The sequence below is a fragment of the Vombatus ursinus genome, unplaced genomic scaffold, assembly GCF_900497805.2.
Source record: "Vombatus ursinus unplaced genomic scaffold, bare-nosed wombat genome assembly UNPS02010219.1, whole genome shotgun sequence".
In the NCBI taxonomy this organism is placed as follows: Eukaryota; Metazoa; Chordata; class Mammalia; order Diprotodontia; family Vombatidae; genus Vombatus; species Vombatus ursinus.
In genome coordinates, this window is record NW_020949997.1 from 6,775,106 (window position 1) to 6,790,674 (window position 15,569).

Below are 15,569 nucleotides of genomic sequence, written 5' to 3' on the forward strand. Positions count from 1 at the left end.
TCCTAATTTTCTAGTCCATATTTCTTGACCTTGCCTGCAAGTATATCCTTAAAAAAACTTTGTCAAATACCTTGCTGAAATAAGATCCATCATATCTACAGCATTTCCTTGGTCTAGTGATCCTATGACAATATTGTTTTAACACTTCATAATGTGAGTATAGATTATTGCCTATTGTATTGTTTCCATCTTTTCTAACTAGCCAGGCTACTATTAGATTCCATTGAATTTTCAGCCTCTTGATTCTCTGTTTGTAGTCCTCTGGAATCCAATTTATTGATTCCCCAACTAAGCATCTTTCTCTATGACAAATCGATCCTAATCTATCTGTTACCGTTGACCTTCTACAGAGTTCCTTATTTGTCCTATGTGCCTACAGAGTTCTGAATATTATTGTTTTCCATTGCATGCTGAGTGATTGCTAGCTTCAACTCTTCATAATTTTGTGGTAGAGTTTGAGGTTTTTGTTTTAATCTTTATGGACACGTCCTCATTGATCAACATTCATAGGATCATAGAACCTAGAGCTGATAGGAACCTTAGAGATCATCTAATCCAATTTTCTCATTTTACAGATGAGGAAACTGAGGCCTGAAGAAGAGAAGTGACTAGCCCAAGGTCACATACAGAGCTGTGTTGGGATTGAAGCTAATGGATATGGCTTTGTCTTCTAGCCCATTCTCTCTTCATGCTGTTCTCTTAACGCTGTCTCTTATCTCTACACTTTATATATAACACTTTGTATAAGATACTCATTTTATATCCACTTTGTTTTACAAGGGCTCATCTCTAATGCAGTCTTCTTGCACTAGATTTAGTACTTAGCACAGTTCCTTGACAGTAGTGTTGAGTTGTTTCAGTCGTGTCCAATTCTCTGTGTCCCCATTTGGGGTTTTCTTGGCAAAGATACTGGAATGGATTGCCATTTCCTTCTCCAGTTCATTTTACAGAATGCAAAACAGAGGCAAACAGGGTTAAGTAACTTGCCCAGGATCACACAGCCTGTAGGTGTCTGCGGTCAGATTTGAACTCAGGCCCTCCTTTCTCTGGGGCTGGCACTCTCTCCATTGTGCCACTAAGCGGCCCCTGGACAATAGTAGGTACTTAATAAATGTTTATTGACTGACTGACTACATAACCTCTGCAGATATTACAATTTTTCTTGGAGCTCAAGGGCAGCATTTAAGGGCAATCATCTGTCACAAAAAAGTCTAGCTATTTGTTTTCCTCAGAAGACATTCTTTGATGACCAAGAGTAAATAGGGAGTTTATCTATAACAGCCACATATTTACAGCTGTTACTATAGATCCTAAATGAGCTCTTCTTTCTCATTGGAAGAACTGCTTGCGAGATATGTCTAATAACTCAGTTCATTATGGATAATTAGTTATAAATGTTAGACCTGAATATGATAATTTGTTCATTCTTTGTCTAAGTTTTAGTTTTACTTGAAATTAGAAAATCAGATTGTTTTGGGCATTACTGTAGCTATTCGGGAATCTTTTTGGTTTGGTTTTGAGCGAATGCCCCTTAACATAGCATATGAATCTTGGACTTTTGTTTTGAATGATTTTCCTTATATTCTAACATAATGACATTCCATTAATTTCTTTTCCATTTCTTTAGGTTTGATTCTTTAATCATCATTGCAGCCTTGATGGCCACAATAGCCAATGCTGCAATTAAGTCAGGTAAGCACCACATCATTCTGTGTTACTGTTGCCTGACTAATGATGGTGAGAGACATTAAGCAAATGTTAGCCATGGACTCACAAAAGCAGTCTTAAACCAAGGCGTAGCCTCTACTCTTAAGGGATGGTTAATCTCTTCCAATCTATGGCTGATTACATTTTTTATAGCATTTACTTCTACTTAACTTTCATGTTAAAATTTCCTTGTCTGGTAGGTCAAAAACTGGTCGTTGGACTGGAAGTTTTCAGTTTTCTCTACTTAGGGGCAAGTAGTTCAGAATCATAGAAAGGTAATTGTAAGGCATGGGAATCTCAACCATACTCTTAGAGATATGGGGCAGAAATTCAGCATTACTACCTTTATAGAATGCAGCCTGGGTTATACTAAATGGCCAAATCTTCACAGATGTGCCCTACTGGTAAACAGATCATCACACCAAGGAGGGTACCAGGCTCAGCCATAGCATATGGAATTCCTGAGGGAGGGAGTTGGGGTGCCACATTCATTCCCCCCATCTTCTTCATGAGTTGGTGAAGAACATAGAAATGCTTGTAAGTTCATAGGATCAAAGAAACAGAGCTGGAAGTCTCTCAGAAGTTTGAACTGAGCTAGACTGGTCCTCAGATAAAGTACTTACAGTCTCCTTAGACCCATACTTGAAGCCTTTCCAACTGTTGGATTGCACTTGCCAAAACTTATACTCCACTGACAGCCTTTGAGAAACTAGGGTTGCCTCTATAGTGAAAGGAGAATCAAATCTAGTCATGTTCTAAAGCATGAGGCACTTTTTTGGCACAGTGGATGGAGTGCTGGACTTGGCATAGGAAGACTCGAGTTTTAATCCTGCCTCAGATATTTACTTGTTGTGTGACCCATGGCAAGTCATGTAACTTCTTGTAGCTTCAGTTTTCTTATCTGTAAAATGAGGAGATCGGATTCAATGGCTTCTGGGTTCCCTTCCAGTCCTAAATATATGATCCTATGAATTATCCTCTAATACCAATAAAAGTTTGAATTTTGTTAATAAAAGGAATAAACAGAATAATGGCAAATCAGCAGATGTGTGGTTGTTTTCCAGTCATTGAATATAACAGTCAACAGATCCTGGATATTGTCTTTGTATTGAGACTTCTTCGGCTCATAAGAATTGTTGACAGCATTCAGAGGTAAAAACTAAAATTATACAAATAAGTAAAAAACCTCAAAAGAGTGATATATGGTGGAGCTACCTCATAGAATGTTAGAATTGGAAGAGGCCCTAGAGATCATCTAGTTTAAACCCTGATTTTACAGATGAAGGAGCTCAGGGTTGGAAAGGAGGAGTGGTGTGTCCAAAACAAGTTAATGATGAGGGTTATTGCTTGATCCTGGGTCTGTTAGAAAACTGTTCAAGCTAAACCTGGTACATAATATCTATTCTCAGCAATAAGAAATAGAACATTCTGGGCTGAAAATACTCTTGCGTTAGAAATGGGAATACATTCAACTTAATCAGAATAGTGAAGGTGGGAGTGGGAGGGGGAAATGAGTATGGGGATAGATGGAGATGAGTTTGTTTAGGGAACAAACTGATGAGGCATTTTTGAAGAAGAGAGGCTGATGCTAGCAGTCTAGTTTTGTGTTATAGAAAGATACAATCAGCTGCTTGCTGCCTTTTGAGTTAGGAATGAAGAAGCTGGGGTCTCTACAGACACAAATGCCCAGGGAGTTTGGGCAGACCTGCGTCAGTGAGATGCTTCTGCCAGAGAACTGTGGCTGTTCTCTGATCCAGCAATGACCACTGGCCAAAAATTTTCAGTCATCTGCAGGACTCCTCAGTATTGTTCTTCACCAAAATGAGAGGGGAATAGTTAGCTGAGGCAGGAAAGCAAGGTTTCCCAAACCCTGGGTATTTTCCTGGCTGTTGGTGCCTTGAATTTACTCTCCACTATACCTCAGCCTTGATTGTCTGCCCTTTTGATTGACACTTTGACAATCCATCTTGCTGACTCTTCAAATTCTGCACGTTTCTCAGCTCCTGTTTGCATTTACTTTTGACCCCATGTCTTTTTCTGCCCCCTCCAGCAGCTCTGTCTTCTTGCTTTCTCTTTATATACTTGGATACCCATTGCTACCCTGACCTCCTTCCCTGCTACATTGTTTTGCAAATATTGAAGCTTTCCAACCCTGCAAGATAAGCTATTAGGCCCCACCCTTAGGGCCCTTGTCCAGTAGCTTTCTTAGGTACTGTTAACTGTAGCCTAGATGCCCACACACTTCCAATTAAGTCTGCTGTCATTACTTTCCTTTATAGATTGAGAGACTTTAAGGGAGACTCTATGAGGATGGAGAGAAAAATATGAGACTGAGGCATCTATGTCTACTTGCAAAGATTCTGATGAGATTTACAAATGCAAATCTTGGTAAAGAGTGACTTTTTTTGACATTAAAAGAAGAAAAAGTCACAAGATAATTTTTTTTTTTCACATTTAAAGGGTCAGGCTAATCAATGTGCCATATTTCTTGTGCATCTGCACCTTTGCTATAGCTTTGAAACTTTTGTTTGACCTTAGATTCCGGGTCATAATGACAACCTTAATTAATATCATCCCCACGATGCTGACATTTGGTGGACTTGTTTTGGTAAGTGTGCTTGGTAACGTTTAATCAGAAAGTAAGTGTCACATACATATCTATTCCCGAGAGCTATCCTTCTGAGAGACCTTTGGAGAACTTTTAGATAAAGAAAAGAAAGGCAGGGTTACTTAAAATGATTACAATTGAATAGTTTATAGAACCTAATTTTACAGAAGATTAAATCTTGGACTGAATTTCTATATCGATTGGCTACTTAGCAGTATCACAGTGCAATGGACAGATGAATTTGGAATCAGAAATACTTGTGCTTGAGTCCTGCCTCAGACACTTACTAGCAGCCTCAGTTTCCTCATCTATAAAATGGGGGTACTAATAACCTTATCACCTCAAAGGATGATTGAAATAGGAAGTAATTAGCAGAGGGAAGGTACTAGAATTAAGAAAGGTTGGGGAAGGCTTCCAGTTAAAGACAGGATTTTAGTTGGGCCTTAAAGGAAGCTATGGAGGTCAATAGGGAGAGCAGAGAAGGAGGGCATAAGGAACAGCCAAAGAAAATGCCCAGAACCAAAAGATTGAATGTCTTGTTCATGGAATGGCAAGGAGGCCATGGCACTGGATTGAAGAGATGTGTTGGTTAGTAAGGTGTTAGAAGACTAGAAAGGTAGGAGGGGACAGGTTATGTTGTTATAGTCATCATTGTTGTTATTAGCATCATCATTATGATGCCATTATTAGCCACCAAATGGCTAACTGGATTTTGGGCTTTCCTTTTTAAAAATAAGTTCAAGTTGAAGCCACTACTACCAATTTCCCATGTGTTCCCTTTGGTTTACTGTAAAACAGACCACCTGTTATCTAACTGGGTTTTCTTGCAACATCATTCTTCCAATGTTCACCCATCCTGTTGGATATGAATGACTCAAGTGATTCACTTTCCAGGTGGTGTACTATATGTTTGCGATCATTGGGATGGAATTATTCCAAGACAAAGTCCTATTCTTCTCTGAGAGTTCCACAGATCCTCACGCTCTGGACTGTGGGAACCCAGCCTTGGAAGATTCAACATTTGCCCGAAGCAGATACTGTAAGAATAATTTCAATGATCTTGCCTCTTCGTTCATTGTACTGATGGAGCTCACCGTGGTAAATCAGTGGCATGATATCCTTTCTGTGAAATTAGGGGAGGGCACTGTCAGAAAATATAAACTTGAGGGTTAGATCAAGAGATTGCTAGTCTGTCCATTGGCAGAATTATTTTCTAAATTTTTAGCTTAGATTCATACCTGAAGCTAATAGGAAGATCAAGTATTTGATTTACTGTGACAAAAAGGAAGGTCCAATGTTGAATTAAGTCATTGTAGTCTCTGAAGTATATAAGATCATAAAATTACAAACTTAGACCTAGAAGGGGCCTTAGAAATCAATTACTTCACTTCCCCTCATTTTACAAGAAAACTGAGACCCAGAAGAAGATAAATGTCTTGCCTAAAGTTAATCAGTCAACAAGCACTTGTTAAGTGCCCAGTATGTGTCAGACACCCGTGCTTAGAACTAGGGATACAAATAAAGGCAAAAAAAAAAAACAGTCCTTGCTTTCAAGGAGCTCACAGTCTAATGGGGAAACGACATATAAACAACGTATGAGCAAAGTATGTATATGGTAAATTGGAAAGCACCAGAATTAGAAGGGACTGGCTTCCTGTGGAAGTTGGGATTTTTAGCTGAGCGAGCCAGGAGGAGGAGATGAGGAGGGAAGGAATTCCAGGCATGAGGGACAGACAGCAAAAATGCTCAAAGGCATTTGACAGAGTGTCATATATGAGAAACAGGAAAGAGGCCAGTGGCACAGTCACATAATGTATGGGAAGGGGAGCAAGGGGTAAAAAGACTGGAAAGATGGTGGTGGTGGGGCAGGTAGTGGAGGGCTTTAATGGCCAAGTAGAGAATTTTATATTTGCTCCTGAAGGCAATAGGGAGTTACCTGAGTTTACTGAATGGAAAGGTGACATGGTCAGACCTGAGCTTTAGGAAGATCAGTTAGATAGCTGAATGGAGGATGGACTGGAGTGGGGACTGACTTGAGGCAGGCAGACTAAGTAGCAGACTATTGTTTAAGTCTGGGAGCGAGGCAACGAGGGCCTTCACTAGAGTGGTTGCCGTGTCGGTGGTGGTACTGTCAGAGAGCCGGGGACGTGTAAGAGAGTTGTACAAAGGTAGAAATGACAGGACTGGTAACTGATTGGATATGGTTGGGGGGTGTGGTGAGAGAGAGTCAGGAGTCAAGAATGATACCTAGGCAGTGAGCCTGGGTGACTGGGAAGAGGGTGGTACCCTTGACAGTAACAGGGAAGTTAGGGAGGTGGGTTTGGCTATGGGAGTGGGGTGGGGGAAGGGAAGTTAATGAGTTCAATTTTAGACGTGTGAAGTTTAAGATGTCTATGGGACATCCAATTCAAGATGTCAGTAGGTAATTGCAGATGTGAGACTGGAGGTCAAGAAAGAAGTTAGGGCTGGAAAAGTAGATCTGAGAGTCGTCTGCATAGAGAGTGCAATTGAATCCATGGGAGATGATGAGATCATCCAGTGAAATAGTATAGAGGAAGAACAGAAGAGAACCCAGGTCAGAGCCCCGAGAGAAAGCCTCAATTAGTAGAAACAACCTGGATGAAGATTCAGCAAAGGAGACTGAGAAGGAGTGATTGGATATGTAGGCGGAGAACCAGGGGTGAATAATGTCAGGAAAACCTAGAGCAGGGGTGGGAGCCTGTGGCCTTGAGTCCACATGTGGCCTTCTAGGTCCTTGGGTATGGCCTTTTCACTGAGTGTAAGTTTTATAGAACATATCCTTTTATTAAGGAGATTTGTTCGGTGAAGTTTGGATTCAGTCAAAGGGACTAGACCCAAGGACCTAGAAGGCCACATGTGGCCTCGAAGCTACAGGTTCCTCACCCCAAAGAGAGAAAAAAGTATAAAGGAGAAGAGGGTGATCAACAGTGGCACAAACTGCAGAGAGGTCAAGAAGGATGAGCACTGAGAAAAGTCTATTAGATTTGGCAATTACCAGATCATTGGTAACTTTGGAGAGAATCATTTAGGTTGAATTAAGTGAAAGTTTTTTGAAGTCTGGGGAGACATGGTTATATTTGTAGTCAGTAGGGAAGCAGCCAGTAGACAGTGAGAGATTGAAGGTTAATGAGAGAGCAGAGATAATAGAGGGGGCAGTCTGTGGGAGTATATAGGATTGAGTGGGATCCCTTGTGAATGAGAATTGAAGTTTGCCTTAGCAAGGCCCCTCTTCTCACGAGGCAAAGGAAAGAGTAGATAGTGGCAGAAGGCATTTGAGGAAAGTGAGGTGAGGAGGAAGAGAGAAGAGGGAGCTCTCAGTAAATGACCTCAATTTTTTTCAGTGAAATCTGAGGCAAAGTTCTCAACTGAGAGAGTGGAGGAGACAGAAAACTGTGGGAAATTTGAGTAAGGATGAAAAGGTTGGGAAAAGCCACTGGGGTGAGTAGAATAATGAGTCAGTTAGGGAGATATAAAAGGATTGCCTTGCTGCATCCAGGATCCTGCTCACACAGATGCTAATGGCAGACATGGGCTGCTAACACTGACGCTAAATCCCATGCTCTTTCTAATACACCAATAAAACTTGGGAATGGAATTTAATTAAAACAGATTGACTTCTAGTGTCTCCATACATTGAAATTGAATTTCCTTGATTATGGATTCATAGATTGATTCATAAACCTTAGAGATCATCCAGTCCAACCCAGTCACCTTTTTTAGAGATCAGAAAACTGATCTTTTCAGGTATCTTTTTTTTCTTTCTACCTTAACTTCATACTTATTGCTGGTGGTTTTGCTCTTGTAACTCATCAGGCTGCAAAGCTGTTCTTCATTGCCTTCCATATTGTGGTCGTCATCCTCATTGTTAAGTAAGTTCATGAGTTCTCTCCTACCTGTGCTTGTAAAAAGGGTTTGGACCTCTTCCTATCTCAGAGCCCCATCCCACTTTGTTTATACCTCTCTAAGAACACTTACCACATCCTATCTTTGCATTATAGTTCTTTCTGGATATGACTTATCCTTTCCTATTAGACTGGATGTTCCTTGATGATAGAAACTGTCTTATCCATCTTTATATCTTCCATAATGAATGACACATGCTGTATACATAGTAAATGTTTCCGTGTTTGAATGAGTAGAATGGGATGTTTTCCTAAGATTCTCTTGGTAAATTTGTCAATAAGAGAGGAAGACCTGGAAGTGATATTAATAGGAAAAGAAACATTGCAGGCGACCCAAGTTTAGCCCCTTTGTTGTCTTCTATAGGCTGAATGGAATGCGGACTGAGAAAAAAACCATTAGATTTGGCCATTCTGACATCATTGGCAACTTTGGAGGCAATCATTTAGGTTGAATGAGGAGGTAGGAAGCTGGATGGTAGAGAGTTAAGAAGAAATGGCAAGGAAAGGAAGTGGAAATACTTGTTATAGACAGCCTTCTAAAAAATCTTAATCACCAAAGGGAAGAAAGAGATAGCACAATAGCCAGTGAGAATGGAAGGATCAGGCGAGGGTTTTTTGAAGTTGAGGGAAACGTGAGTATATCTGTGAAGTCATAGAAGAAATGAATAATCCATACCAATATGCAGTTATAGAAGTGGTAAGAAAGATGGAGGCAAGTCAACAAAAAAGTTTCGATCACCTGTACACTCTGTCCTTTTTTGTAAAAACTGTAAAAAGCATTGTTATAATTTCGCTAAAGACCTAGTTATAAATTATTTCAAACAAAGGCTGATTCCAGAATGAGTTGGGAAGGTTTTTAGAGGTGATTTAATTGGGCCCATTTCTCTATGACATTTCCAGAGAGTGAAAGCCTCTACTTGGGAGCTCTCTTCTCATTAAACCAGATCCCATTTTCTTTGTGAATTAAATGCTCACCTTGTGAATTGGATATAGAGGAGTAACTGGCCTATAAAAACCACCCAAGCCCAGATGGAACATTTGCAACCTCCTGGGCCTTCTTTTGGCAACAGCCTGATTGATGTAGATTCCAATACCTTCTTATGTCTTGGCATCTTTTTGTGAAACCACAACTGATAATAATCTATGTAATACCTTTTATTTTTCTCTCCATCACAGTATTTTTGTAGCATTCATTTTGGAGGCCTTCTTTGTGGAGTATTCATTAGAAAAAAGCGAAATAGAAACTACCATTGAGAAGAAAATTCAAGAGCTGGGTATGGGAATTCAAGAGTGAGTAACCTGTTTGGTTAAGTTTCTCTGAGTGAATTCTGAAGGTAGAGGTACTTCTAATATAGTAACCTACCTATGTCTAACATTTGTATTTCCCCCAGGGTACCTCTCACAATACCCTGCGCTTAGGAAGTACTTGATAAATACTTGGATGGATGGATATATGGATAGATACATATAAATAATTGAACTTTAATAAATGATATTATGAATTGGACTTTAATGGAATGAGTCCATAGATGGCCAGATACGTTGTTGATATAAATGCCTGATATTTCACATTGTCTTTGTTTCTGTCTAACAGGGAAAATATCCCTGATGGGCAACTGATAGACAACATGGAAACAAATGAAAATGATCTTAGTGGTGGAGAAGAAATGCAAAGGCAAAGCTCAGAAGGATTGTTCTTCCGAATTGCTTCAAAAAGTAAGTGCTAACTTCACTGAGAACTGGGAGGCTTGATTAGGAAAGAGCTACGTTGCTCATATGTAAAGTGAGGGCATTGGCTCAGGAGACCTGTAAGGCTCCTTCAGATCTAAATCTCTGATCCTGTGTGATTTTTGTTTGCGCTTCCCCATCAATCATCCATCCACTGGGGATCTGTCCAATTCGATAGAGCTCTTCCTTTGGCCCTTTTAACAGCTTTAAGCTACTGAATAAACCACTTGGGTTGTCTGTCTGTTGTTTCTCATTCTTGTTATATGACCAGCCACTTGTCTTTTCTAGTCATAAGCTTCCTTGATTAATGTCTTTTTTAATACTATTTCTTATGTGTAAGTAGTAAATGGTAGCTTGCTGCAGTCTACTTACTTATGCTCACCAGGAGTACCTATTACTTTCTGAGTTGTCATTTTTAATTCTCCCTAGATCATCGTTTCTGTGATTTATAGCCTATATGGCACCCGTGGAACAATTTTGATATTAAAGAGAAAGGTCCTTATAGAAGCCACCAATCTGAGATCAGCAAAAGCCCTGTGCAATTTCCAAAATACAATTTTCAATTCAATCAACTTTCCTTAGAGACCTGCTAGGTACAAAATGCTTTGCTAGGCACTGGGGATAAATAGATCAAATTGACATAGTTGCTACCCTCAAGAAGAACACATTCCACAGAGGGAGAGTGTACAACATGCACAGAGAATGGGTACAGAGAAAAGGGTAAGAATAGGAAGTGATGAGGGCAAAGGAGATATGCAAAGAAATGCTTCATCCGAATTTCCTTCTATTATAGGTGTTCTTGACCAGGGGCCTATAAACTTGTTTTTTTTTAAAGTATATTTTGATAACTGTTTCAACATAATTTATTTCTTTTGTAATCCTACATATTTTATTTTATGTATTTAAGAACATTATTCTGGAAAGGAGTCCATAGGCTTCATCAGATTGCCAAAGGGGTCCATGACAGAAAAAAAGATTAAGAATTCTTGGCTTGTTGAGTTCTGGGTCTAGTTTTTTCATCCCTTTGCCGTGTCAATTACAAATGAACTGTATATGATAATCTGAAAAACGTTTTTTATCCACTTATTTTTCAGTGTGGGAATATCGAGAGCCTACATGGGGCTGGGAGAATAAAGGATGGGACTGGAAAATTCTGTGTTCTAGTCAGGGTAGAATATAGAGTGTATGGATCGCACTGCTTCTCAGTGTGACATAAGGCTAGAAAGTTAGGTGGGAGACAGATTGTGGGGAGCCTTAAATGTAAGCATAAGGAAAACAAACTCCTTATGTTCTTATCCTTAAAATGTAAAATTTTGTCCTGTAGGCAATAGGAAGGCACTGAAAGTTTTTGAGACAGAGTGGCAAGGTCATGCCTATCCTTAGGAAGATGATTTTGGTAGGTGGAAAGGATGAATTGGGGTGGTAAATTCTGGAGTTAGGGAGACTGGTCAGGAGGCTGTTAACAATTGTCTAATGGAGAAGTGATGGCTGGGAGGATACAGAGTGGTTGGATACAAGAGAGATTCTGGAGGTGAAACTGATCAAATTGGCAGCTGATTAGATATGAGGACATAAGTGAGCAGGAAAAATCAAAGAAATTTCACAGGCCTCAGTGACTAGGAAGAAGGTGGCTTCATCAGTACAAACAGGCAAAATGGAAGGAGAATAGGAAAATAGGGAAATTTAGTAGGTTGTATATGGGGAAGATGCTGAGTTTTGTTTTGTTTTTTTTTCATTTTAACTATATTGCTTTAGAGGAACCCAGGAGACCCTGGCACATAGTAGATACTTAAATGTTTGTTGAATTGAATTGTGAGGATATAAACATTTATTGTGATGACCAAACCTGAAAGAAGGTCCTACATGATGGTAATGGTGATTGGTAATGATGCTGATGATTCCTTCATCCTCAAAGAAGTCTCTTTTTGTGTGTGAGTATGTGTGAGTATGTGTGTGAGTATGTGTATGTGTGAGTATGTGTGAGTTCTTAAGTATGAGTTCAATCTGGGATTAGAAAGTTTCATTACATGGAGCAAGATGCACCATGTGTGGAAGGTGACTTTTGAATCACTACTTGTTATTTATATTTATTCTCTTGTTTTAGTTTTAAGTAGATTCAGAGCATTTTTATTTGGCCTAGCTCAGCAATTGATATTTGATTGGGGAGCTTCTGAATCACGTTGACCCCAGTGACAGTAAAAATTAAAAATCTCTTTTTGTAAAGACTCACATCTCCTCCTCCCAGGGTACAGGACAGTCGATGCATTATTACAACAGATGTTTGAATCTGAAATTTCTCCGGAAGATGAAGGACCTTCCTTGGATGAAATTTTGAACCTTTCACCCAGTGATATGCATCCAAAGAATCCAACCTTTGAAAATTCTGCATAGTCCAAGCTTGCAAAGGGAACACAGCTGGAAATATGATGAGTGGTATCTTTTTTTGTATATGTTACTTGGGGATTTTTATTTCTTCTTCATATTCTCATGAAGTCTGCTAAAAGGTCTGTTGTCCAGCTGAGGAAATTGGGAAGTAACCTCTCTTAGAGATCTGGCTGAATCTTTTTTTGTCATGTGACCAAGATAACCTTTTAGCTCAGAGCCCACTGAAGATCTTTTATTTTGTATAGCTGTTTTACCTGAAATTGAAATGAAACTTTGAAAACAAATAGGGAATATTTTATGCAGGGATTATTAATAGCACTTACTGTGCATATGTGTGTACATATGGAATTTTTATTTCAATGTGTATATAAAATCCTAGTAGTCTATTTTTACACAATATTCTGCCATCCTACTAAATAGATGTTGTCATGTTCCAAGAATTGAAAGTATTTAAATAATTAATGGAGTATTTTCTAATACAGTAGCTCCTATAGGGAGTATTGCTTTATACGTGATAGAAAATATGAATGTGGGAATAAAATTATGTAGAGATTATGTTATGGTTTGAGTTTTGAAATACTTTGTTCCTTTTTGGCTTCTTAAAATCTGACCCATTCTTTATCCTTGGTGATTCTTAAATTAGTGTTAGTACCCATGAACTGGGAGATTTTTTTCCAATAATTACATAATAATAGCAAGTATTTGTATAGCACTTTAAGGTTTATAAAGCACTTTAAATATTATCTCATTTTATCCTCACAACAAACCTGGGAGGTGGGTGCTATTACTGTTCCCATTTTACAGGTGAGGAAACTAAGATAGATAGGTTAAGTGACTTGCCCAAGGTCCCACAGTTAGTAATTGTCTGAGGGCTGGATTTGAACTCAGGTCTTCTTGACTGTAGGAAAATGACTTAATGAAGACCATTTTTTGTTTGATTCTTTTAAGAGAATCAACTTCCTCTCCACGAGGACAAATAGCCAGGAATGACAATTTGGGTTATCAAGTTCCCCTTTTAATATTGTGCAAGGGACTAGGATTAAATGTAATTTGGAAAAGGCAGGCACTGAGGACTGTACTTGGTGCCCAGGGGACGAGGGTCAATCCCATGTTGGCAAACATTGTGAAAGTTTATTCTCTTCTCGTTTCTGGTGTGTGACAGTGACCTCAGGGGATCCTGTTAATCCCTGCTGTGAGCAGATGCACTCATTCTAGGGAAGACCATACTATATGTGTATATGTCATAGCCTTATTCCCTCTCCTCCCCCACCCTACCCAGCCCCCCCTCCCGTTAGACTCTACTCCTCTTGAAGGCAGTAACCTTATTTTCCAATCCCACGACCCAGCGACTACCTTATACATAGTAGGTGCTTGATAAATGTTTGTTGAATGATATAACAATAGGCTCAGCCTTATAGGATTCAATTCCATACATCAAGCACTTAGTAAGTGCCTGCTGTTGTATAAGGCATTGTGCTAGGCCCCAGGAATGCAAAGAAAAAACAAAAACTAGCTAATATTTCTACAGTCATCGATAAGCATTTAGAGCAGAGTACTTTGTTATATCATTTGGCTGTCATAACTATCCTGAGAAATAGGTGCAAGTATTATTCCCATTTTAAAGATAAGGAAACTGGAGCCCAGAGAAGTTGATGACTTGCCCAGGAACACAGAGCCTGATCACAGAGCTCGGGATCACAGTGTCTGAGACAGCATTTGAACTCAAGTCTTCAAACAGCAAGCCTAGCACATACTTGTGTCAAAAAAGATGTAATCTCCAAATTCAAGGAACTTACATCCTTCTGGGGGGTGAGGTGGTGATATGACATATACACACAGATAAGGAATACAAAAATATATGAAGTGGAAAAGGAGGAAGGAGAGGGATGCTGGGGAGTCAGTACAGCATTCAGGATGAAGACTGGCCTCAAAGTAGAAGAGCTTGGTTTCACTGCCCATGTGACCCTAGGCAAGTCACGGGCATCTCTTGGCTCCAGGCAACTGTCTCAGACTGCACATTGCAGAGAAAGTATGATCTGCATTGATAGAGGAAATTCCAGCGTAGGACCTCCCCATAAGGATGAAATCAGAGGAACAGGTTTTTAAAAAAAGAGTCCTAATACCTAAGGGGACCAAGAAAGGCCTCAAGTGACAGGCTGTAATTGAGCTGAGCTTTGAAGAGATCTGGAGACACCATGAGGAAAGGTGAGGGGTACGGGCATCCCAGGCATGGGAGATTTTCTATGCGAAGGTATGGAGGTGAGAGATGAAATGTGTGAAGAAAATGGCAGGTAGGCTGGTTTGTCTGGAATGTAAGATGCAGGATGGAAAAGAGCATGGAATAATTGTGAAAAGTAGGTGTTGCCAGATTGTAAAGGGATTCAAATGCTACATTTTGCTCAGATTTGCGTAAAAAAACATAAAGTACCTAAGATGTGCAATGTGCTGTCTTAGATGCCATCAGTACAAAGATAGAGACAGTACAAATCTCCCTTTAAGGGAAATCCATTAACCATTTGTGTATTTGTCTATTTAGAAAATGGGTTAGAACTCTGAAAGACCTAAGAACTCTGTTCAAAACAACAGTCAACCCTGATCCCAAAGGACCAATAAACAAAGAGTCACGATAGACTCAGGGCGAAGAATGAAACATGCTTCTTGGACATGGACGAGATAGGACGTTGTTTTGTTTGAGGACATATTTGTTATGTAGTTTATTGAAAGGGCTTTGCTTTTCTTTTTCAGTGAGGTAGAAGGAAGAGAAAACTTTTTTGTTAAATTAAATTAAAAATAAAATAGGCTGGACTAGGTAACTTAACTCTGATGTCTAAGATTTGATGCTAGGGTTGCAGTTAAAGTGCTCTTGCTAACTTCTGTGGAGAGCTATAGACTAGGGCAGAGAATGTATATGGATGGTTTGTGTAACTGTGCCCAGAAATAGGGGACTGAACTAGAGGACCCATTAGAACCCCATCTAGTCCTGTGTTTCAAGATCCCCTTCCTGTGATGTGCAATCAGTCTGTTGGCCATTAGGGGGCCTCCCCACTCCATCATTCACATTCTGAAGCTTGGTTTTACTCTTTTGTCTTCTGAGGAGTCAGAGCCCAAGGAGTCAGCAGAAACATTTCCAACATTGCTACTTGTGTTTTCCACTTGTGAAACAAGGAGTGGGATGGGAGAATAGTTTAAATGGAGCCTCTCCCTTGTCTAAAAATCGA

At 39.6% G+C, this 15,569-nt stretch overlaps 1 protein-coding gene across 1 annotated transcript in view; it reads left to right on the forward strand.

Moving 5' to 3' along the window:
* The window catches only part of LOC114037061 (two pore calcium channel protein 2-like), a 65,544-nt gene extending 52,894 nt beyond the window's left edge, over positions 1 to 12,650 (forward strand). Inside the window, exons 12-19 of the mRNA XM_027853860.1 lie at positions 1,628 to 1,692; positions 2,772 to 2,859; positions 4,246 to 4,315; positions 5,210 to 5,429; positions 8,115 to 8,205; positions 9,415 to 9,528; positions 9,833 to 9,954; positions 12,212 to 12,650. Of these exons, the coding sequence (XP_027709661.1) occupies positions 1,628 to 1,692; positions 2,772 to 2,859; positions 4,246 to 4,315; positions 5,210 to 5,429; positions 8,115 to 8,205; positions 9,415 to 9,528; positions 9,833 to 9,954; positions 12,212 to 12,357 (916 nt within the window). The 3' untranslated portion in view covers positions 12,358 to 12,650. The remainder of the gene's footprint in view (positions 1 to 1,627; positions 1,693 to 2,771; positions 2,860 to 4,245; positions 4,316 to 5,209; positions 5,430 to 8,114; positions 8,206 to 9,414; positions 9,529 to 9,832; positions 9,955 to 12,211) is intronic.
* The last annotated feature ends 2,919 nt before the right edge of the window (positions 12,651 to 15,569 follow it).